The sequence below is a fragment of the Pavona decussata genome, unplaced genomic scaffold (genome assembly GCF_977016875.1).
Source record: "Pavona decussata unplaced genomic scaffold, jaPavDecu1.1 SCAFFOLD_396, whole genome shotgun sequence".
Classification (NCBI taxonomy): Eukaryota; Metazoa; Cnidaria; class Anthozoa; order Scleractinia; family Agariciidae; genus Pavona; species Pavona decussata.
Window position 1 is genome coordinate 39,733 of NW_028145767.1, and position 25,268 is coordinate 65,000.

Genomic DNA, 25,268 nt, shown 5'->3' on the forward strand with positions numbered 1-25,268 from the left:
CGAAAAGGGAAATCTCTCAGAAACGTACTCAGGAAAGCACTTATCCAGAAGTCTAAGGTACATTAAGCAACCAGTGTGAGTCGTGTTTGGCCTGTCACCTTTTCAAAGATCTGTTGCAGTGCCACATTGTGGTAGGTGAGTAGCAATGCTCTACAGACTTTGATGGCCATTATCCCTGACTGAAAAGTTTTGCAAGGATCAACGTGATAAGAAAGGCAGCCCTCACCATTCAATTTAGAGAAAAAAACAAAAAAAGGAAAAAAACACAAGCTCTAAAAATAAATTAACTGACTTATTGATTGACGTGATTGGCGGGAAACTTTGAAGAAGTCTCAAGAACGGTGCCTACTTTTGTTACTGCGCATCTCGAGATACTCGGGTTTCCTATGGGTAGTGCTTACTAATACAGGGATATTTTTGCGCGGTTTAAAACTATGCGGAGAAAACAGAACTTAGCAAGTGCTTTTGGTATCCAAAAAGAAAATTGGGGTAACCATGCGTTTTTCAGATTTTTCAGAGATAATAAAGCTTCAATATGGAAAAATCGCCATACTTTGCTATGTATTTAACTGCTTTTTTATTATTATTGTTGCTTAATTATCTCTAAAAAATCCGTGGTTACCCCCAATTTTCGTTTTGGATTCCCATAGCCCCTGCTAAGATCTGTTTTCACCGCATAGGACTTCATCTACCGCGCAAAAATAATTTGGTTTTAGTAGGCACCCGGTCCTTAAATGAGCGATGTCGTCGTTACGGTGGAAAGAAATAGAAGAAATAATCTTACACTGAGCTAATTTCTCGATGACCAAAGACCAGTGCAAAGATCAGTTGCTCAGATTTGCAGTGGGAATTTACATCCAACTGAACATGCCTGTTTTTGTCGAGGTAAGAGGCTTGAAAAAAATTATGATCTGACCAGGCCGGGATCGAGATTGGGCTAAAACAGCGGTCGAGATTACGGGATTGAGGGAAAATTTTGCTCGGGATGGCGGAATTGAAGAACCCTATTGGGGACCCTCGACGGTGGCAAACGAAATGAGAACGATATTACTATATTTTATGCTCATTTTTTTCCCTATTGATAGGTTTCTCGGCAGATGACCATTTCGAAAGTAGGACAAACATGCAAACATACGTGCCGCGAATGCCGTAATCGTACACAGTTTGCATTCCTCGACAAAACAGGGATATTCCGATGTTAAGTAATTTCGGTAAAAATTGGTTTTTGATTTATTCGTGATCTCCTGTGTTTGGAAGCTTGCATTCCGATTTCCAATTCTTCTGGACCCGGTTGTTCGAAAGCAGATTAACGCTAATCGACGATTTAAAATAGTTTACCGAAGTTTTCATCTCGCTCGTTAAAAATGTTTTTAAAAGCTAATTTTAAGCTAATGATAGAGGAAATTAAAAATGAGGAACAATTTTTTTCTGGGCAAAAAACGTAATTCCTTAGTAATTATTTAAACTCAAATCAAAGTTCACCATTAACCCAGGATTAGCTTAATCGGGCTTTGAACAACTGAGCCCTCGTGCTGTCAGTTATGTAGCAGGTCTCGCAAGATCCTACTTCAAACCTGAAAAAAATTAAAAATACAGCTGCAATCTCTCATCACAACGATTTCCCTCAAAGAAGATCGTGTAGTCTGATATCGGATTCCCGAAAGAAATATGAAAAAATGGCTACTGCAATCTCTTCCGGATTTCATTTCAAAATGACCAGAAGACAATCTAATGGCCGCTATGTCTCGGGCACGGTGGTATAAAGGCCCCGATAACCTGTGCGGGCCGGTAAGCCAATCAAAACTGTGGAACTGTATTACCAAATGACCCAGATTTTACTGAATAACTGGTATGTAATATGATGAAGCCCAATTGGAAACTATTTGAAACACTCTTCAAAATAGCTTGACAGAAATAAAATACACTGCAGGCTAACAAAATGGAACATACACATCACCAGCGTTTTATTGCCATACAACCTTGGCCATAAGAAATTTATATGAGCAGACTACGACTAGTCAGGCGAACAATTGAACTATCTACTTGTCTTTGAACATGTGAACACAGCATTGTACCACTAAGGTGCTTTCTGACAGTTTAAAAATTAAAGAAGACAAGTACACTTTACACTGCTGCGTTTACATGTACACGTAATGTTATTCTCGTGCTCCAATGATGCAAAAAGAAATATATATATTTTTTAAGTACTGATGTGATCATAATTAAGGTGGCTGACACCGGTTTCCGGCACTTAAACATAGACGGCTCAATGCCACCACTATGACAGTAGATACAACAATAATGGTATCCTAAAAACTAAGGCCTCATTAATAGGTGAACAAGTTATAGTTTTTTGTAGGTTACCATAGCAACCATACAACCTGTTTTCGCGTCTCTATTATTACTTACGAAGTTCACTGTCAATCGTAACTTAACTAAGTTAACTTAAGTTCTTTTGTAAAAAGAATCCGCTTCTATATAATATTTATATCTCCTCCATTCCACACTTCTTAGTGTCATTTCAAACCTACGCGAGGACTTTCCTCTGTCCAGTCCAGTGTAACAAATACCTTAATCTGTTAACATCAAACACTAGTCATACAAAACCTTAAACAAGATTGTAAATTGACGTGTGGAATACTGAATACCAAACACGCTGAAGATAACTGGCATTAAATGTTAAACAACTTATCTCCGAGTGGTAGTCCATTCTGACCACGCGGAGAAAAACTACAATATGTAAAACATATATGCAAAACAAACTCAGTGGTAGCAAAAAATTCAAGGATGGCGCAGAACTGATCTTCTTTATTCAGCGGATTCCTTTAGCAGCCAGCTCTTCTTTGACCCGCTGCAGGTAGTCTGGGTCGGGATATCCGAATCTACAAGCAAGAATACAATCACAGTTCAAACTCTGTAATACATACACCGAAGAGACCCGGGTCAAACGTCGAACTTCAACTGAGACGAACTAAACGTAACTGAGCGAATTAACTTTATAATAAGTTCGACGTTTGACTCAACAGAGTTCGTCCGATTTGAAGAAATTGAATAACTGCCACTCTCTAATAAACACCACACAAAAGAAAACATTTTAAAACTCACTGGTTGTTTAATCAATAACTTAGGTGATTCCCTTATTCATAAGGTAATCAGAATGTGCTTGGAAACTGAATCAGGATAGCCGCTTAAACATATATGTTAAGAAATAAAAAAGTTCAGTTCATTTTTACCCCCTCGATTGTTTTTTTTTTGTTTTGTTTTTTTTGTGATTCTGGCACTGGGAATGGGATTTGGAGTAAACTTTGGGCTGGAAAATGGGATCTGGAAAAAAATTGGCTGGTAAATGGGATTTGCCCCTCCCCCCCCCCCCCCCCTCCCTTTAGGACACTGTTTAAAAACATTCTGCATAGCCTGTCGGCCAACTTGAATTAAACATGGCTAACAATGTGCAAACTTACAATGCTCATCAGTGACTTATTGCTCAGTTTTTATCACCTCACACTATATATCATCAAGATGATCTATGATCTATATTTGAATTGTTTTGTGTAACTAAGTTTGTATTGTAGTTTTCTTTTTTAATTTTTTATAACTTGTAGATGCACGCACGTGTTTTGAACGAGATTTTGTTAGCTCAAAGACGTTACGTGGGTAAATAATTGATTGATTGATTGATTGATTGATTAAGTCAGTTTGAATATCTATTCTGTCACTTGAAAATGATGTCATGGCGACATCAAAACGTTGCGTTTTCTCGCTAATTTTTATCCTTAAATGTCGACTATCTAAATGTAGCTAATCTAATTCGAATGATATATCATATGGAATAGAATTTTACCCATAAGGGCCTCCCCAGACGCTAGTCTTGTGGTGAATATCGTTCCATGTAATCTGATTTGAACGCCCCGTTGTATTTGAAGTACCAACAGTAAACAACAATCGAGCATCAAAGGCTCTCCTAAGAAGATGCAGCACCTCTCGTCCTTCTCGCGTATCCGGGAGATAAGCAGTGCGCGAGGTACCTTCATACCTCTGCCCAGGATTTGGGTGCTCGCGGCCTTGAACTCCCGATGGAAAGTGATAACTGATGACGATTGTGCCATAACCTGTAAATAAAGAGAAGATTGAAGTATATACCCGTGCAGGTAAGATACAGTACAATGCAGTACAGTAGTGCTTATTTACTTTTGTTATTTTGCCATACCTAACACAATACAAAATGCAACACAGAGTACAGGTTTTCGAGTCGAAAGCAAAAAAAAAAAAAAAATAGCGAAGAAACCGAAACGAAACCACGAGCTTCATATGAAATTAGGTCAGGTACTTTAACTATGGATGGGTAGGAGGCAGAAGCAAGGAGAACAAACTGTATGTTAAAAAAATAATAGTTCTTAACAAAGAAATCTTTTAACTTATTTTAGAAGGACGCGAGAGATGTAGAGCTACTGATCTCAGAACTAAGAGTATTAGAAAACTTTGGGCCTTGCCAAAAAAAAAAAAAAAGAAAATTGTGTATGATATTAGTTCTGCAATATGGTAAGCCTGATGTTGTAGCTATATATGGGTAAGATTATTCAATGAAAAAAGAATATCAAATGTGTAGGAAGATTAGAGTTGCAAAATGAGTACATAAATTGGCCAAGTTGAAATACGTAAATCTCCTGAAATTTAAAGGGAGAGTTTTACGGTTCGGCGCATGTGCGAGCGATAACGTAAGCGCTGTCAAGCCAATTGTTTTTGGACCAATTAGAAGCGAGTACACAACACCGGCGGGATACGGCGGGCAAGTCTTACAACTTGCTGGGATAAAAATAAAACTGACCGGCCAGTGTTTCGGTCACGTTTCAGAAAGAAACAAGAAGGCTGTCCATGTAAAACACATGGGGATTTTTGCAGCGCCGCTTCGTGCATGTCCCATGACATTCAAGAAATGCCAGAACTTATGCGAACGTATACGGTTTTATTTTAGTACAATGTCGATATCTCGCGGCATCGACCTTTTTTTTTATTACGCGCGGTTCGAAAAGCCGAGAAGCTCCCTAAATCCAGTATTTCATCAGCATTCAGTGATAAACTTACTATAGTATGTACGTTCGATAGCCTGATTTTATTAGACCATCGACAAGGCGAAGAACGAGAAATCCGCAAGCTTCAAGAAGCGATGCGACCGTTTAGTAACAACAACACTGAGATGCTGGAAAGCATTTGAGAAACCTCTGCCATGGTGGCAAATCAAAACTGCGTTCGCCATTCGCAATGACCATAATTTTATAGATAAATGAATACCTTACAATAGATTTTGTAGTTTGCCGCAAATCTTTTGGATTTTTTTTTTTCTACTGCCCGCTGTTCGAGCCCGCTAATAGACGACTGACTACAACTAACTCGCACATTTGATCACATATTTATTCGCTTCGCGTCTCAGTGTTGTACAATTGTTTCCATCGAAAGCAAAACACTGATGTTTGATGCTGTTTGTCCGTCGAATTCTCCGTTTTTGACAGTTGACTTCCATATGAACAAACAGTACGATTGAAATCTAGAAAATCCTCGCGAGTTCATCCAAAGCCAGTTGGTGAGCTTTGCCATTTCCAGCGAAAGCAGATGTGACGCGAAATCGTTGTCTGTTTTAAACAGACTTATCCCTTTACCAATTTTCTGCGTTTGGCTGACGTATCTTCGTAACCACACAGGATTTCTACAACCACTCCACTTTGTCCGCTTTAACTTCTGTGCTTCCAGGGAGTCCACAGAACGTCCCGTCGCCGGTCGGCCGCGACGTCTCCTTTGACGATCCATCGACAAAAATGTCGTTTTCGGATGCTAAAACACTTTTAACCTTACAAAAATCGAACTTATATTTACAACAGGAAGCAAAGATTATAAAAAGTGAAGAACGAAGAGCGGATGATCCAAATTCGGGCGCGATTTCAACAGATTGTTCCACCACAAGCTCGCATTGAATTTAGTGTCGACCCGTACAATTTATTTTTGAGCCGGTCTGCTCGCGCATGCGCTTGACCGTGAACGTCGGCCTTTAAGCAAGCTCCTTAAAAATAAGATCTTAATTGGTTAATTCTGATTGAGACTAACGATCACAGGTATTTTGTTCTTCAGACCTACAGACACAAAACAACGAGGAAATTGAGATTTGGATGCGACTAGAGCAGAGTGTATGCGATGTAACTATCAAACGCGTCAAAGTCCATGAGATCCCTAAAGGCAGCCTCCATGACGTCGCATGCGCTCTGCTCTTATCCCAACAAAATCGCAATTATTTTTTCCTCCAAATCGCCAGTATTTCACCTGACAGCAGATATGATACCGCGTTTAAAATCTCCGCAAAATCGCTCCAAAATGCCATTATAAATCACTTATATAAACTGCTATTTTTAAGACTAGTCGAACACCAGAAATTTTCCATGTAATATTTCTTAAACGAGTGCGACTGTTTCATCAAGTTTTCCAAACTCGAGAAAAGTAGAACGAGCGGCACCATCACCATCATCTTTATTTTATTTTTGTTTTTTTTGGTTGTTGGTTTGTTTTTTGTTTTGTTTTGTTTCTTTGTTATTTTTTAACAAAAATCCCGTATGTATGCTCCTGTGGTGTTACCTGTAAACTGTGGAACACAAAGTTGCCAATCCCTGTTTACACGGGAACCAATTTCAGTTCACCATGCTATGTATTGTTAAAGCACACACTGCATTTGACATTGCACTACAAAGTGCACAATCGTGTAAACTAAATTAGGAAAAGCGCAGATTTAAATAAATTACGTGGAAATTCTAAACCAATCTTCGTTTGCCTCCCTGTGGTTGGCACCAGCTGATTAATGATTTGTGGGTTGCGAGATGTCATTTGGTTCTGTTATGAATGACCGTATGTTTTTTTTTTTTCTTTTTCTTTTTAACTTCGTTCTGATAAGAGTGATTCGCAAAACTCACTTTCAAAGTTCATTAAAAATTACCTTCATAACCAGGGACACTATATCGGTCATAACGAAAAGTCATGTCTCCCCTAGGCTGGTTTCCTTGAAGAGCACCCTGTGGTTCTTGACATACTGGACACGTGTTGCTTGCTTCTAAGGCTGTTTGCAGACAGACGGAACAGAACGAGTGCTTACACTTTAAAGCTCGTGGATTGGTCATAGTATCAAGACAAATAGGACAGTTTTCTAACAAAAAAAGAAAAAAAAAAACATACCACTGAATCAGAGAAACTACCGTAACCAACACAGGCACGCTACTTCAAGGAGGAAAACTCCTATCTACACTGGGAAACACTGTACACGACATGGGGGGAGTTTTTAGACGTCAAAAGATGGCAATAACTCTTGGTCAATATTTCTCAGTTTAAGACATTTTCTATTCCCGCAAGACATAGTATTAGAAACAATTACTTAAATAGGCAATTCATCATTGCGACAATGATGATCATTAGCCTTGGTAAACATAAGCCACCTAATCAAATATATATCGTCGATAACATGTGACAGCCCGTATTCACCCAAAGTACGTCGATGAACATAAACTACTGCGGGCGAATTGACGCTTTGGGGTAAACGCGGGTATGATTTAAATAACCAAAAAAAAAACACAACAACAACAACAAATAAATAAAAAGTTACGATGGAAAGAGTAAAGACGAATTGTGAATAAAAAGTGAATAATTAATAAGATTGAAGCTGGACATCTACTGACGTGGCATTGCATATGTTAAAAAAGTTTTTCGGATCAGTTTCAGTGAACGAAGGTCTATTTAACATGAAAGTCTACTTCTGTTTGTAGATTCTCAGCCTAAATTTCATGACCTGCTCCAATAACAGTGCTTATAAGCCGTCCTCTTACCTTCCTCCTTCTCTTCTGGCTTGCCTCCACCAGCGCCGTTGGACGACTTTCCATCGTTACCACCATTACCTCCCTTAACCGCGCTGCTGTACAATGTAGAAGAAGGTGGAGAAGATGCAACCAAAGGATGGTCGGTATCAGCAGGTGAACGTCCAATGGAAGTGCGATTATGTTGGCCTTCCCCAGCGGGTTCGTCTGAGTTCGTTGTTGGACGACCGCTGTCTGGCACTTTTCTGTTTTTGTTTTTACCACGCTTTGGCCTTGAAGTCGATGCTTTAGAACTTCCACCCTCGGCACCAGCTGATGACAAAGTAGCGGAACCCTCTCCCGATGTTCTCCTCTCTTGGTTATCACCATATCTGGTTATGAACTCCTTTGCAAAAGCTTGCACTGTAGGGTCATCTATGTCCACGATCCTAATATCAGTGACTGTTTTGCTTTTTGGGTCACCTTGTCTAACAAACTCGTCTACAGCATCAAACATGACTTGAGCGCAAACGTTTTTCGGGATTCCATAAATGCCGGAACCAATACCTGGTAATGCTATTGAAGTCATTTTCAGTTTCTCTGTTTCCAAAAGGCTGTTGAGACAGGCACGACGAAGGAGTTTTTTACTTTTCGTTGCTTCCACGGATTTCCACATTGGTCCAACAGCATGGACAACCATTTTACAAGACAGTTTTCCTGACTTTGTGACAACTGCGTCTCCATCTCTGAGCGGCCCTCGCTCTCTTATGATCCGCCGAGACTCGTCCTCGATTGCTTTTCCCCCCTTTTTTAGAATGGCATTGGCTACACCTCCAACGTGTTGGAGGTCCACGTTAGCAGCATTTACAATGACATCAACGTTTTCCGTGGTTATGTCTCCCTTGTAAAGAGACAATTTTACTTTCCCTGAAAGCAAAATACACAGAGTTGTTCATTCGTGGGAGTGAGAAGTCATAGGTACTATTTTAGAATTTAGAGACAGTTTGCACTTGTCTCACGATTGTTCCCCACAAGCTGGGTAAGTGTGACACCATGTTTCCCAACGTTCAATATGTTTGAACCACTATAGTACTGGTTTTCATCGGCGATGGTGTCTTCTGCCGGTGTATCAATATATATAGTGATTGGGGGATTTGGTATCACCTGCCAGAACCCCAGCGACTTATGAGTTCTTCTTTCTAACGCATATTCGTAAGCGTTTACGAAAAACATCACTAAAACCAAGAAACAAACACAAAAAAAATCTGCGTCTGAAATAAAATCTACCGCGCTTCTGCTATAAATCAAAGGGGTATCAAAGACTCCACGCTCTTGCTTACAACAACAAGACAAACGGACTGGAACAAGGTTAAGTATTGACCACGACCGACATTCATGCGACAGCAGGGTTTAAGAGGCAATTAATGTAAAACTTTATCGTAACGATGTCAATAAGAATAATGAAATTGAAATTCCGGAAGCATGGATGCCCTCCATCAAACAGCGCAACAGCCGATCATAACCACAGCGGATTCCCGAGGGAACAGCCTATAGTCTCAACAAGGATGGAAACCCTTCAATCACTAACAACTAACAACCAAAGCGAGGATCGAAATGCACCAATCAACGTCAACTACGATGCTACTTATATTGATACAGAGCATGTCGACATTGTCGCCTGATGAAGACCTGCAGTCGTAACGTCGCAATACAGCCTGTATTACAAAATTGTGAGACCGGCGATTAATTTTGAGCTTTTAATAAATAATTATGGACTAAAATTTAATACGAAATACTGAACAAGTAAACGCGAAAATAAAACGCACTGGAATTGGAAAGATGGAATACTCCATGCCCTTATTTCTGTTTCGATTATTTTCAGTTCTGCTATCTAAAAGCTTGCACAGGCTATACACTAACCGAAGTGGGTCAATAGCTGGTTGCCAGGAGATATGGCATCTCTGTGGTACTCTGGTGAATCCACATCCATATTCTCTTCATAATCTTTTGTTCTATTGCGCCTCCCATCCTCATCCATGGCCATTTCTGTCTCCATCTTTATTTCCACTCCTTCCTGCTTCAGGAATTTTAGGGCCTCCTCGATGTGGCTTGCTTCACCGTACATCTCCCAGTGCTTTCGATCCTTTCCCAGTTCTATACCTATTGGAAATTTTTTTTCAGCCTCAGAGATTGCTTTACGAGAACGGACGACAAACTTCTCACTTTTAAGCCAAAAACGCTCCATTTTTACAAGCTGGTACATTTTCTGGTACAGATTGATAAAGCAGTTGCACGCCTTCTCATATTCATCAGCACTGCATCCCTCTCCTGGCTTTAAGCTGATTTTTGTTCCTTCAGGTTTTCTGGGTATTTCAACCTTATGTTTGGCTTCGATGTCATCAAGTTTGTTTTTGTACGATGTCAAAAACGCTTTTAAAATCCCGGTTTCAATTTTAAAGCTCTGAATTTCAGGGTTATCAAACGAGAAAGAGGACCTGTGATCGCTGTGTGTTTCTTTATTGTTTTCTTCAGGGCAAATTGTTTCAATTGCGACTTCCAATATGGAGCTGTCGTGGTTAGCCTCTCCTACTTTTTCAGCCTCGTCATCGAATCGATCTTCACTTTCTCCTCGACGCTGAGATACCAATTTAAAGACCTGAAACAGAGGTGAAGCATTCATTTAATTTACTCCAATTAGTTTACGGTTTTGGAAAATATAATAAGTTTGACGTTAATCTCTCCCTCTTATTACATCCTGTGAGCCGTACGGTGGAAACATAAATAAGATGCCAGGTAATGAGCCCTGTGTGATACACTGAAACGTAGCTAAAGAACGCTATCCATAGTAAGTCACGCGCGCAAGTGTTTTCTAGGTTACACAAATGTGGGGGTAACGAGACCTTGCAAACACTAAGTGTTGCAACAAAAAAAGTCTGCTTTAAGTATAAACGTCAAAATAAGAGTAGCCTTACATGTTACATGTTAAACAAGAATTTGTTTGATAACATAAACTACAGTGCATTTGATATCACCTTCACCGGCCATAACTGATTTAGAGAATCAATCATCACCTGTATTTAATTATTACCTATTACGGATTACTTGTAATAAAGTATCGTCAGGAAATTCGGGCCCTTATTCAGCTTCCATGTTTGGCAACCAATACCTCGTGATCAGGCTTAATGTTTCGAACAAATCAGACGTTTCCATTGTCAGTAGTCACCAAGTGTGAAATTAGATTGCGACTGTGGATCCTTGTACAGTGACACTTTGTCGACGATAGATGTATGACAATAAATTTTGTATTTTTCCCATTAAAAGGTCTCAATTAACTGGCCCTGTTTAACCGATGCTTCTTTTAGCTTGTGAAATCTTATGATTCAGGCCTGCTAGACTCCAGTTCATTCTTACATATAACAAGAATGCGTCAGTCGGGCCCGAAAATAAATAAAACGAATGATACCGACCTGACAATGACAAAATTTTGAAAAGTGCTCCTTCGTCACCCGCAAAAAAAGCCTTGAGCTTCCATATTCAGTGAGTCCATACATTAAGCATTGCATGAATTTCTAAATGTGGAATCTTAGATTTGAGAGTAATCATGCACTGATGACGTTTACCAGTTAATAAATTAGATAATAACATTGGCTTTGGCAACTGACTATGGTAGAAGGTTTAGAGTGTTTCTAAAAAGCTTGTCCCAGGCCAAGGTATGCGCACCCCAACGCATCCCACTACCCCTTGTGTAAAATGATTTATGGTCAGTTAGTATTTATTTACCGTTTTTTTTTTTTTTTTTTCTTGTATTGAATGAAGCAAAGAATCCAAATTATACCAAACTGTCTAAAACGCAAAGGTCCGAGTTTACTCTAGGGGCTGATCAGTTAACGACATAAATAAGGCTTGGCCTCGGGATGGCGGATTATAATTATCACAAAACAATCATCAGAATCAATTACATTGTGGCACGTCAGTAGTCTGATGGTATAATGTCTCTGGTTGTTTACTTGACTGGTCAACGAAGTCGAGATGTTATTCGTCGTTTGTCAGTAATGACCGTGATGTTAATGGATGTGAAGACTGCAAAATGTGATTGGTGCGTTTCGATCCGTCTTTTGTAAGTCAAACGTCCGTTGGTCTATTGCAAGGAAATTGTCTATTATTTGTGTTTTGTTGATGTTGTCAATGAGTCGTTTGTAAGCGGTAAGTACTTAGAGGCAACGGTTGAGTGGCGTTTGTTCTATTTAGTTAGTAAACCAGCTCTAATTTCCAGAGTGAGTCGTTGATAGTAATTTTTCCTGTAGGTAACGGACTTGTCAGAGTCCCAGTCGATTCTGTGGTTCGTTTGAAAATTGTCTTCGGGAATTTTGTTTTCGGCAATGCGACAACTACGGAGACAAACCAAGCCACAGAGAGGGAGAAGTTTACAAGACCAATGATGCTGCCACTGCCAGGCCACTTATCTTGGCGGCGGACAGGTATAAATTTGAACATACAACTGAGTGAACACAAACGAGAAACTAGAAATAGCGATATCAACAATCACATTACTAAACACCATTTACAAACGATTCACAGAAGCAACTGGGACTCTGCCAAGTGCATATTATCAGTTACATTTCGACATTGGTTACGTGCTTATACCCCGCCCCCATTTAGAAATCATTTTCCCTTAACAAAGGAAGCAGATGGCTGTTTACTGGCACTGGGTTTAGGCGCCAATGCAGAATATGTGACAAGTACAGAACTGTAGTCTCTCTTAAAAGAAAGACTGCAAAAGGGAGAGTTGTAAGGCATATTTATTCAGCGTAAAATGTCTGAAAAACCTAATGCGATGAATTTAATTTTCGTTTGAACGAAAGCTTCGCGCAATTCATTTCGCTTTCTGCTTGATTCATTTAGAAAGTCATTTGTTGAGCCGAACTGCTTACTTTCTCCCAACTCTCCTGAAAGCGATTACGAATACAAAGAATCAGTCAGCAAAAACTATTTCACAGAAACTATAAACTCATAGAACTGCTCTAACATTTCCAAAAAAGTTAGCCTGTTACAGGCGTTCAGATAGTGTGGAACAAATTGCGATGGAAGCGAACGATAAAGCGAAGAGACTCTGGGAACAGCAGCTTTTCGTTCACGCGCCGATTTTTGCTGCTAATACAACTACCTGAACGTCTAGCTAATTGGGGACACTTAGCTAACCTATTAGTATGGAGATCTAAATCCTAAAATCATATTGAAATAGTACAAGATTCTATACTAATTATATAATACTAAGCTCTAAATCCTAACTAAAAGCATTGATCCTAATCCTAAATCCAAATCCTAATCCCAATTGCGTCCAGTATTGAAACACTAGAAGAACCAATGCTAATCGCATAACATATAAATTAAAACCGTGAATCCAAATCGCGTCCTAAAACCGGCTGACTGGATTAAAATATTTACCGTACATAAGTTGGGACTATGGAATAGAAGAGAATATGAGTTGGCGGCCTTAAAGCGAGTATAGTCACAGACAGACAAATGAAACTCAGTCGATATCCTCCAGACTGGCAGTATCGCTATCGTTGCCCGCTTTGAGAGAGCCTTTTACTGTCATTAAAAATGTAAGTACCTCACGGTGTTGATCACTCTTGAGCACGGTGTCTAAATATGGTTCCTCTCCACTTAAAACTTGTTCATTTGGCGGCACTGGTGAAGCGACTAGAAGACAAAAAAAAAACTCACAGTGTATTACACTGACTTGCAATTGTGACCCTGCAGCTCAGTGCGTGTGCATTGGCATTTCACACTGTAAACGATTGGGTAAATCATATAACAACAACAGAAAGAAAATGGAAACGTTCTGCCAATTTCTTGAATCAGTACGACAGAAGTTGATGTTACAATACAGTGGCAGATCCAGACCATCGGGTTAGTGGGGGCCCAGCTCTCGAACGATGGACTTGCCGCGCTTCTGAAAAGGAAGAACGTCGGCGCCTCGGCACGAGCCACGATACTCGGTTTTGGTCTCAAAAATAAGAGGGGCGGAATAGGAAGCGTAAGTAATATTTGAATTGGAACAACACCTAAAGCTTATAAGATAGCATGATAGATGCGCTTATAGCGTGACCGAATTATATGACGAATTTGCTGGGCAACAGTGTCCTAAAATCAACAGACTACAGTGTTTACCCTTACTCACAAACAGTCATAGACAGTGAAGTCGATCAGGCCAACTGCTGAAAGTTTAAAGCTTTAGAAGGTATCCAAGGAGTGAGTTCCAGCCACCCGCGCCTCCGTTTTACGTCGAGGAGTTAAGAAAATGTTGATCTAAGAAGAGCGAATTTACCTTTCAGCCCGATTGGTGAAACATGGTCGAGACAACTTAACAAATATATAAAATCTATTGATTTCCTGTTTATGATGACCTATATTTTCTTTAAAAAAATGTCATTAATAACTTTAATGCTGTTATTTGTTTGAGAACTTGGATGTTCAAACTATCCTTAGGTTTGTCTGAAGTGAACAGTAAATTGTTTTTTTACTTGTACAAAATAATGTCTTTATACTGCACACATACAGTTAACATTGCAAATGGATTAAAAAATGCAATACGTTCCCTGAAACAGTCCTCAAGAAATGATAACACGGTCCCTTAATCCTCTCTTGCACGGTCTAAATAGAGACAATGCAGTTAACCAAGAAAGTTGAAGAGATCAAAAGCACTTATATTAGAAACCTCTCAAATTGCAACTTGACAACTGATCAGATAAACCTATTATCTAAGGGCCTTCGTTTCATCCCGTCTCCACATACTAACACTGATAGTGTTAAAAAACAGATTCTACGCGATTTCAACCATATTTCGAGACGAATGCGTCTCCGATATATTTACCACGGTAGAGGGAGGATGAAACACCCCTTCTATGTTAAATCTAACTGGGAACCACCAGTTCAACAATCAGTTACTCTTGAGACATACCTTGAAGAAACAAAAAATAACTCTCAGAAATTGAGATAACAGAACCTAAACGTAACCTGCCTAGATCAGAACGCAAAGCTATTAGAGAACTTAAAGAAAACTCAGAGATAAATATCAAGAAGGCAGACAAAGGAACCACCACTGTCATAATGAACAAAATAGACAAGATTGAAGCGGGCATGACACTAATCGAGGTCAAAGAATACTACAGACCCCTCGAAAAACCAATGGTAGAAGAAACCTCTAAGAAAGTCCGAAAAATAAACATAGAACTCTACCAAAAGAAACATTGATGAAATGACATTTAAATGGTTATCTCAAACACCGAACCCTCCACGCCTTCCAGTTTTTTACACTCTTACAAAAACACACAAGGTCAACTTGTCAAGTCAACCAATAATCTCTGGATGCGACTCCCCTACTAAGAGTATTTCAGCCCAGTTTGTTGACAGTCTCCTTCAACCAATAATGAAAGAACAGCAGTCATACATTAAAGATACAACACAGTTTCTCAACTTCATTGAAGGAACGAGAGTTCCACAAAATGCAATCCTTGTCTCAATGGATGTTACAAGTCTATATACAAATATACCACAAGAAGAAGGTATCACGACCATAGGCCATGCATATGACACATTCTACACGGCAACGCCCCCTATACCAACACATTATCTTAGAGAAATGCTGAGACTTATATTACAAGAAAACTCTTTCCAATTTAATGGAAAAAACTTTCTCCAGACCCATGGTACGGCTATGGGGACTAAAACAGCAGTCTCTTTTGCTAATATTTTCATGGCTAAGATTGAGACAGCAATTATCGATCAGCACTGTGCCAAGCCGTTGGTATGGAAGAGATATATCGATGACGTGTTTTCCTTATGGGACACTAATAGAGAGGAAATTAACAACTTCATTGAGCATGCAAATAACTATCATCCTACAATAAAATTCACTGCTGATATTTCTGATAAAGAAATCATCTTCCTTGATACATGCCCCTACAAAGGAGCACGTTAAATCCTGCCACCCACCAGGAGTCAAAAAAGGCTTTGTAAAAAATGAAGGCCTAAGAGTACTAAGAACTATAAACTCTTCAGAGGAGACTTTCGTAGAAAACATAAGACTATTCAAATTACGCCTTCGAGCGAGAGGCTACCCGAACAACCTTATAGAAAAAACACCCTCGGAAGTCAAATTCTCTGAAAGAAAGAAAGCTCTCAAAGAAAATGCTAGGGTACAAAAAAGAAATATTGCCCTTTGTAACGCAGTACAACCCATCTGTGCCTAACCTTAAACAGATTCTAATGGAGAAATGGCATCTTATAGAATCACAACCTAAACTTAAAGAAATGTTTAAAGAACCTCCAATTATTTCTTATAAGAGAGGCAGTTCGTTAAGAGATATACTGGTTAAAGCCAAACTGTAGTTAATCTCTTTAACATTACATGTGGAGAAGCAATTACATTCACGCGACACGTTTGCGGGATCTGTGAATGGCCTGTCACTATTTATTTACCATGTGTATAATTTAACCCTCCGGTCGGTTCCACCACGCCAAGGTCGCACTGCCTTTTTTTTTTTTTTGTTTTTTTTGTTTTTTTGTTTTTGTTTTTGTTTTAATTTATTATTATTATTATTATTATTATTATTATTATTATTATTATTATTATTATTATTATTATTATTATTATTATTATTATTATTAGGGTAGTTGGTCACTCTTAGCATAACATTCTGAGGTGATATTACATTGCCGGTGGTTTTAGATGTCTATAAATCCTAAAAAACTCAAATTTCAAAGGATTGCTTTGCTTTTGTTTTTTTCAGAGCCCTAAAGGCAACTCAGTCAATAAATTTATTATGCCTATAAACATTGAACGCCGTTGGAACTGCCTGCTCACCACTAACGTCATGACATTGTTGCACCGTTATTAGGCGCTTATAGAACTACAAGACAAAGAACTATTAAAAGGGAAAGTGGCTTCGCCATATTCGTTTGACCCTGTTTGGTAACAGCAGATACAAACTACTATAGACAAGTTCGAGCAAGTGATTATCATACTAAACGAACACAAATCAATTACCATAAGATAACTGAAATGTTATTTCAGTTACCTTCGTTCACTGGTTGGCCTCTGTTGTTATCCCTATTCCCTCCTGAGAGATTTGACCCTGCTGGCTTACTGTCATGGGATTTGGGTTTACTTTCTCTCGTAGCAACTTTTAGTTGAAATGGACTCCCCATGATCGAGGTCCCTCCGACTTTGATGGACACTCTAAATTCACCAAGCGATTTTGGTCTGTAAGAAATCAAATAACGTCCATCCTTCAAGCTCGTTATCACGGTCTTTATGTCAGTTTGTTTAGAAAGTGATGTGATGTTGACCTCGATTTCATCCACCTCACTGTGAGTCGTCTGGCCCATTGAATCCTTTGTAATCACTGTAAAAGTGCAATTATCACCCATAAAGCTCTCAGTTAGATTTCTGCCTTCTGCCACTGACAACGAGGGTTCGGTGTTGGTTGTAAGTAGTTTTCCCTGAGCGCCTCTTAGAAAGGAATCAATATTTGGAACGTATTTGATACCACGATAATCCACCTCCGGCGTAAATGAGAAAACATTCGGTACGGCCACCTCCTGAAGTCTTTGTTCAACCATTGCTTTGACGTTTAAAATTTCTGGTAAATTATTACGAAGAAGAACGTCCTCACAAAATGTCATAGTGTTGTAAATTTCCATCTCTTTGCCATCCAAACTAGCCATCTGAGCTAAAACTGCATCGTTAAAGGCTGCTTTCTTTTCGAGTAGCTGTTCAGTCACGCTTGCTTCGTGTTGCTGGATCAATGAAATGCGTTGTTGAGCGATTCGCTTGACTTCGCTCGTCGCCTCTTCGATGCTGTTGTTTACTTCCAACCTTCGTTTCTCCAAACATTGTTTCATGGTCTTCAAACGAGAGCCGTTTGCCTCAACGTTGCGCATTTTGGCCTCAATTTCGGACTTGTTTTTCTCAAGACCTTGCTCAAGCGAGATTTTTCTGTGATCTTGATGTTCCAGTATGGCACAGTCACGGCAAATGCAACTTTGGCACTTTTCGCAGAAAAAGCGTACTTCATCTTTGTGTTTCTTGCAAAAGTTAGCCCTCCGAGCGTAATCTTGCACGTCGCTTGACTCAAATTTTCCAATTTCTTTAACATTGTGACCTCTAAAAAGTTTTCCTTTCATATGGGCCCCAGCGCAGTCATCACACAAGAAGCAGTTGCAATCGGAACAATAAAACTTCAAATATTTTCTTTCGTCGCAGTTTCCACACTGTGGCGAATCTTCTTGCCCTTTCCCGCTGTAAGCACCCACAATTTCGACCAACTGCTTGCAGAACAGATTGGATGGCAGCCTGTTGATGTCATTGTTAGGACATTCGGTGATATGACGGCACGTCGGGCAACTCAATTCTCTTTCACGCTGCTGTCGCAACCAAGCTTCCAAACACGTCTTACAGAAGGTGTGGAGACATTTTAGTATCTTCGGTTCTTTGATCTCACTAAACTGTTCTTGGCACACAGAGCATTCCAGTTCCTTCTTAACCTCATCGAAAAAGCTTCTACTTTGAGCCATTGCTGCGAACAAAGTGTCAGCTCATGCGGACACGGATCTGAAATCACTCAAGTGGCTTCGATTTTTTTCCAGAATTAACGGAAGTTGCTCCCTCGTACCCAGTGTCTAAGAAACCGTTTTTTGGTCAGAGCAGCCGCGGGGACTTTGGGGACGATAATGCGTAAAGTTAAAATTGCACATTTAACCGCAGTCAACGTAAAAACAAGAAAAGTGCGATCAAGATAAGATCACTTGAAAAGCTCAAAGTTGATAAGGTTTTTGTAAGTCTGTTTGTTTCCAAAATAATTTTATGATTTACTGAAAACGTTTCAGGAACCAATAGGTAAATCGTTTTTCGGATGTCACGCATTCACACAAACAGGATGCACATTCAAAAATAATTTTTTAGTAAACTGACACACTCACATTACTTTATAAGCCAAGTTGATATCCCAAAGTAAAAACCGCATCTTTAGCGGCCTATGCTTATTTTATTTATTTATTTTATTATCACCAGTATTTTTTTCGGGCGAGGGGGGGGGGGGGGGGGGGGGGGGGGTCACGTTTGACCGGCTGCAGTTAAGTTGGGCATACCCTCAGTAGGTCAGGTTTACTCAAGTTCGTTCCTCAACACAGGATCTGGTCAAAACGTTTTCACAAAGTTCCTTTTTGTTCCCATGCACATGCAATATCTAGGGAACTTCAAGGTACAGTGTAATTTTCTACTTGTCAACATAAGGATCATTTACTGAAAATATCCTAAACAGCTGCAACGTGACAACAAGATGAGTGTGTATAAATTCCAGTTATGTAACGGAGCAGAAACACCTTTATTGTTTTCTCTCGAAAACTCCATCTGCAGAAGGATGAAGACCTGTGGTGGTTGATTCTGCAGTGGCGGCAGGCACACGCTGAACTTTGTCCCTGCCGGTAGCTTTAGTGACGCGCCGTTTCCGTTAAGGAGGAGGTTCCTCGGGGGAACGAGCTGATGGGCGTTTCTGACGACGTGGAGGCATTCTAGGATACCGAGAAACGCGGCAGACACTGGTTCAAAAACAAAATTACAGGCTGGTACTGGTATAGGAAATACACAGACACTCAGTCTCAATGAACTTACATAACAATAAGACCAGTACACAAGAAAGTAAATCATAATTTCAATATCAGATGACCACACAAAAACTGTTCATCGATTGCTATCGATTGGCTCAGCAACCTCGAACAGACGTCACGCACGCTATCTGTCCGATCATCCGCCATTTTTAGGAAGCCCTGCGAAATTGCCGGTAAAACAAATTCCGTTCCAGTCTTCTCAACGCAAAGAATATATCTCGTTGGACGTGTACTCGAATTACCCACTTGCCCGTCATTGCCTTTCCGTGTCATAATGTCTACGCAAGACGTCCGGGTAGAGGCTTTACTGAATATAAGGTGCATCGTCAAAGGCTATCATATTTGCCGTTTTGAGGTGAAGGTCAGTGAAGTGTTCACTGCAAACAAGAAGAGGAGGGAACGCGGAAACGCGTTTAAAGTTGTGAACCATCGTGGACGGCTCGGCCACCTACAGCCCGAGCTTGTGGACCCTTTTTGGCCACTACATGCAGATATTTTTGTGTTAGTGAATTATTTTATTATTATTATTTTTTTTTTTATTGAAACCGTAACAAAAAATCCGGGCAAACAATTAAATATGAAATTATTCAAAACACATACATTGTTATTTTGGTGTACTGTTCTCATAACATTATTGTATTTGCTCCTTTTGCTACCAGAATTTTTCTGTCAAGGCACGATTCAACTACTTTCCGTTTTTGAAGTCTATAGATTGGCCCATGAAACAAACTTTTAATTTGTCAAAAAAAAAACGGATTCCTGTCGACGGGGCGTTAACGTTAAAGAGAAAGAAGAGAGAATTGTTCTCCTGTTAACATTAAAATGAAATGCGTTTACAATTACTGAGTACAAAGTTAAAAAGTTGTGTTTTTTTATGCGTCGATTCCGATTCCGCCAATCTGCAACCAATCGATAGCAATTTATCTATCGATTGGTATTGATAATCGATACCAATCGATAACCACACGAATCTTCGCCATCGATTGGTCATCGATTATCAATATCAATCGATTAATTGATATCGATTGGTTGCAGATTGATATCGATTGTCATCGATTATTGATTCCATCGATTGGATACCCCGGGAAAGTTGTTGATTTTGGAGTTAAGGACTTTGGTATCAGTGATCACCCAATGGTGTATTGTGTATTGTGTATTACGAAGGTTCCGCCAAAAATGCTTGAATATCGAAGTTTTAAGTCCTACAACAAATCATCTTTCAGACAAGATCTTGTGAATGTTCCATGGCACGTTGTTCTTAATAATCCTGAAGACTTAGAGGGCTGCGTGCAAACTTGGAACAAATTATTTTTACAAGATTCGGAAGACCATGTGCCAGCCAAAACACGTAGAGTCAGAGGAACTCCGACTCCTTGGATGACTTTTGAAATCGCAACCTTGATGAGAGATCGCAATTACCATCTAAAAAAGGCAAAAGGTAACAAGACTAATTTTCATTGGAAACAATACCGTGCTTTAAGAAATAAGGTCCAACGTAAAATCAAAAAGTCAAAATCGGAGTATTATTGCAACCTTATTAAAGACTCTAGAAACAACCCTAGTGATCTATGGAAATCCGTCAAAGAAGCAATACCAGGAAGCAATCCACGCAAAGTTAATGTAATCAGCTTAATATCAGATGGGATTACACACACCAACCCTACTTCAATGTCTTCAATATTTAACGAATTCTTTGCAACTATTGGCATAAATTTTGCTGAGAAATTTACAATGAGGAACACTCTGACAACTAATGGTGTAAATATCAAATTACAAACAGAAAAATACATTAGTATCAAGAATAACACGCTCAAAGAATTCTATGATAAATGGAACTTTATTTATAGTAGCTAGAGTAAGTTAAACATAATTTGCTGACTACCGGATACCATATATTATATTACATCATGTTAAAATTGTAGTAAGCTCAGAGATTGTAATTGAATTTTTATAGACTTTGCAACAAGATCTCCATTTCTCAATTAATATCTAAGTTAGAAGTGTTGTATTGAAGGTATTGTATAGTAAAACTGTAAGTCAATAAGTTTTTCCACTTTTCGATTAATATCTAAGTTAGAAGTGTTGTATTGTAGGTATTGTTGTATAGTAAAGCTGTAAGTCTATAAGTTTTCTATTAGTTATTAAGTTAGTGGCGTTATATTGTAGTATTGTGGTATTGTAAGTGTGCAAGTACTGTTACATTTTATGTGCTCTATGTCAATAAATTCATTCATTAAAGATAAAAAAAACACCACTTATTGCTGCTCTTATCACTGTTGATGGTGCTCAGTGTACCTGTTGGACTAACATTTTAAGTTGAACGAATGTTGTCATGATTAAATGACGTTTACTGCGCCTACAACATTGTAATATAACACCGTTGGACCGGTTAAGCCGCAGATTTCGGTAATCATTTTCACACATGCTTCATACTTAAGGAGGCTCGAAACACTTTTCCGGCCTGAAGTGATTCTTTTCAAATCAAAATTTCTCACAGAATCCCTTGATTTCCATCAGACTACATCACCCGTTTCATCCTGTATTGAAACTGTATGTCATTGCTGTTTTCCAAGCGCCAATTCATGTAACATAAAACAAAACAAATTTAAACATCTACATTTTAGATAACGTTGTTTAATACTAAATTGAATCTTCTAGGATTTGAACTTAACTCAACCTAGACAACTTGCGGACAAACTTATCAGAAAAAAATTCTTAACAACTGAGTAATCACCTTTGTTCGTTTCATGCATTATTAATGAGTTTGAGAATGATTTTTCAATTAATTTTATTCAGTGCAAACCTCTATAACCATGAAACTATTTTCCGTCCAGGCCGATAGCCACCGTTGTTTTTAACAAATCACTTGAATTTCTTATTGATGTTTTCAATAAGATTTAACCGCCCAAACATTCCAGAATACCCAGAGATATATTTTGTGTTAATGAAATATATTGTCAATTTCCTGGCAGAAAGAACCAAGCAGTAAAAGCCAGGGTGGCCATTATCGATAAGGTCTATGCTTTGAAACAGTCTTCAAGGATGTTGGCTCGGATATTTTTTATGTTTTACATTATCTAATTACATGTAAAGAATTTCAAGGTTTAACATGAGCCATCAAATGATATCTAGCACGGTCTCAGTGCACCTTAATACGACGTTGAGAAACGAAATGAGACCGATATTTAACTATATTTTATGCTCATTTTTTTTTGTTCCTATTGATAGGTTTTTTGGAAGACAGCCATTTTGAAAGTAGAACAAACATGCAAACATACGTGCCGCGACTACAGTGATCATACGTGCATAGTTCGAATTCTTCGACCAAACAAGGGTATTCCGATGTTAAATAATTCCGGTAAAAACTGATTTTTGATTCATTCATGATCTACTGTGTTTGGAAGCTTGCATTCGCATTTTCAATTCTTCTGGTGCTGTCAGCCATGTAGCATGTCTCGCAAGATCCAAGTACAAATCTGAAGAAAATTAAAAATACAGCTGCAATCTCTCATCACAACGACTTCCCTCAAAGATGATCGTGTAGTCTGGTATCGGATTTCCGAAAGAAACATGAAAAGTGGTTAATGCGATCTCTTCCGGATTCCATCTCAAAATTGTCCAGAAGGCAATCTAATGGCCGCTATGTCACGGACATGATGGTATAAAGGCGCCGATAACCAGTGGCCGGTAAGCCAATCAAAACTGTGGAACTGTATTACCAAATGATCCAGATTTACTAAATAATTGGTATGTAATATGATGTTACAGTAAAAACCCGCGTATAAGAACCTGGGTTTTAAGAACCTGTTAGGCTAAAACTTTCATTTTAAACACGGAGCGATCCTATAAGACCAGGCTGAACGGTTCAGACTGTCAATCAAAAATCCAAAACGCGCGTATCGGATTGGTTGATTACCAAAAATCTTATTTTAGCACGTTCAAGTTCCCGCAGTTCCCGCAGCTTCAATTCGAAAGGACGTGACGAGTTGGCGGAAAAACTGTTTTAGTTCGAATTATTTTGTTCAAAATCAATCCAACGAATATGGCTACAGGAGAAGAATTTAGAAAGTTAAGTTATCCGTCTATTTTGAGATCGGAAATTCATTTATCGGCTGGTAAAATCTAATCCTTTCGAGATATTTCCGAAATGATTAGGATAAAGTTCGTAAACAAACTCTGTCTCGAAATAGGTTGTTCTTCTGAAACCGGCTTCCGAGATGGAATCGCTTCGATCCTTTGTGTCGTTTAGTGGGGGAGAGATAAGTAAAGACACAAAGTCGCGGAAACGAAGCCTAAAAGAAACAACGGAGCGGGAAACGGAGGAGAAAAGTGAAGTGTCTCAAGCGGCGAGCGATCGCACGCAAGACAACGGAGCTGATAATCCTTTTAGAGCCGGCCCCTCTATTGCTTACTGTATATAATAAAACTTAGAATATATTTGGTACTGGCTAATTTTAATAATGATGTGAGAGCCATTGCCATTATAATTTCATCCATAAGATACATGAGAGCAACATCGGGTCGGGTTTTGGTGATTTTTCGAATTAGCAAATTATTCAAATATGCATGATCAGGTACGAAATGTGTTTAGATGTTTTTATTTTTGACTTGTGCATAAAAGTTTAGAATTTATTGCTGCCACTTCCAGCGGATTAGTAGAGTTAGTTTTCACGTACGTGATCGATAGATACACAAGCGGTACTTGAACCCGACATGACAACTCGAGCGGCCGTTTAGCGGAAAACATCTGCTAACTTTTGAAAATCCTGCCAGTTTTGGCGAACAACACAAACTCGTTTTGGTTATCGGCATGTTCAGATGGAGGGATGCAGATGTCCAGTTAGTTGCAGGCTTCAGTTTATAATGGTTTCGATCTTTGTACTGTGTATTTGGTAGAAGGATTTCGAATTTCGAGGTAAGTTTCGTATAATCTTTCGATTGCGGCAACGAAACTTGATTATTTCCATTATTATCGTTAATCTCGCTAATTTTTCTGGTGTTTTACAAGATATATAGTTAGCGTTTAGCTTATTTTTATTGATAAATCGATTCCCTCTTCGATTTTACAAACGATAGTTCTTCTCTCTGTTTTCCTCGACCGTTACCGACGTCATCCACCATTATACTGATCCGTTTGGAAGCCAACAAAGCGCTTCAAAGGGGCGTGTCCTTCCCTTTTATAGGATCGCTCCGTGTTTAAGCCCCCTCCACATAAGAACCTATTAAGTGAAATTTTTTATTAGGTTGTCATCTTTGGAGTTGGTGTAAAAGTGTATAGGAAGATTTTCTTGGTATCAACTTTGGTATCAAAGCTGACTATGAGTTTGTTTGAGCATATGTTTTGTTAAGGACATACCTGCACTATATTGCCTTCAGCCATTATAGTATAAATGACTTATATTGTATTATGAGATGATATTTATAACATATTTAAATGAAATTCATATAAAAATATAAGAACCTATTTTAAGAACCTTGGTTAGCCCAACTTTGCTTTAAGTACCATTTATATAAGAACCTGTTTAGGCTAAATTAAAAAATCCAGGTTCTTATACGCGGGTTTTTACTGTATTTAAAACATTCTTCAAAACAGCATGACAGAAATAAAATACACTGCAGGCTAACAAAATGGAACATAAACATCACCATCGTTTTATTGTCATACAACCTTGGCCAGAACAAAATTATATGAGCAGACTACGACTGGTCAGGCGAAAAAATGAACTATCTGCTGGTCTTTGAACATGTGACGGCACAGCATTGTACCGCTGAAGT

General features: G+C 39.0%; 2 protein-coding genes across 3 annotated transcripts in view; both read right to left on the bottom strand.

Moving 5' to 3' along the window:
• Positions 1 to 25,268, bottom strand: part of LOC146451108 (uncharacterized) — an 86,951-nt gene that overhangs the window by 38,301 nt on the left and 23,382 nt on the right. Inside the window, exon 7 of one of the 2 annotated variants that reach the window (XM_085099534.1) lies at positions 25,018 to 25,268. This exon is cut by the window's right edge and continues 2,057 nt beyond it. The exons of the other annotated variant lie outside the window; for it this stretch is intronic. The gene's annotated coding sequence lies outside the window, so the exon portion shown is untranslated. Of the gene's footprint in view, positions 1 to 25,017 lie in introns of those variants that run through there. 2 annotated transcript variants of the gene reach the window in all.
• Positions 1,948 to 18,452, bottom strand: LOC146451112 (uncharacterized). The gene is made up of 7 exons (XM_085099540.1): positions 16,904 to 18,452; positions 13,435 to 13,523; positions 9,741 to 10,476; positions 7,854 to 8,747; positions 6,974 to 7,180; positions 3,842 to 4,109; positions 1,948 to 2,882 (listed from the first exon to the last, which is right to left on the bottom strand). The coding sequence occupies exons 1-7, from the start codon at positions 18,399 to 18,401 to the stop codon at positions 2,813 to 2,815; spliced, it is 3,762 nt and encodes a 1,253-aa protein (XP_084955666.1). The 5' UTR covers positions 18,402 to 18,452; the 3' UTR covers positions 1,948 to 2,812.

Excerpts from the sequence above, each read along its gene's own strand:
- LOC146451112 (XM_085099540.1), bottom strand. The coding sequence starts at position 18,401 with ATGGCTCAAAGTAGAAGCTTTTTCGATGAGGTTAAGAAGGAACTGGAA. Across the intron at positions 8,748-9,740 it reads CCAGCTATTGACCCACTTCG|GGAAAGTAAAATTGTCTCTT; the intron begins GTTAGTGTATAG and ends TTTTGCTTTCAG. Across the intron at positions 2,883-3,841 it reads GTCTGGGGAGGCCCTTATGG|ATTCGGATATCCCGACCCAG; the intron begins GTAAAATTCTAT and ends TCTTGCTTGTAG.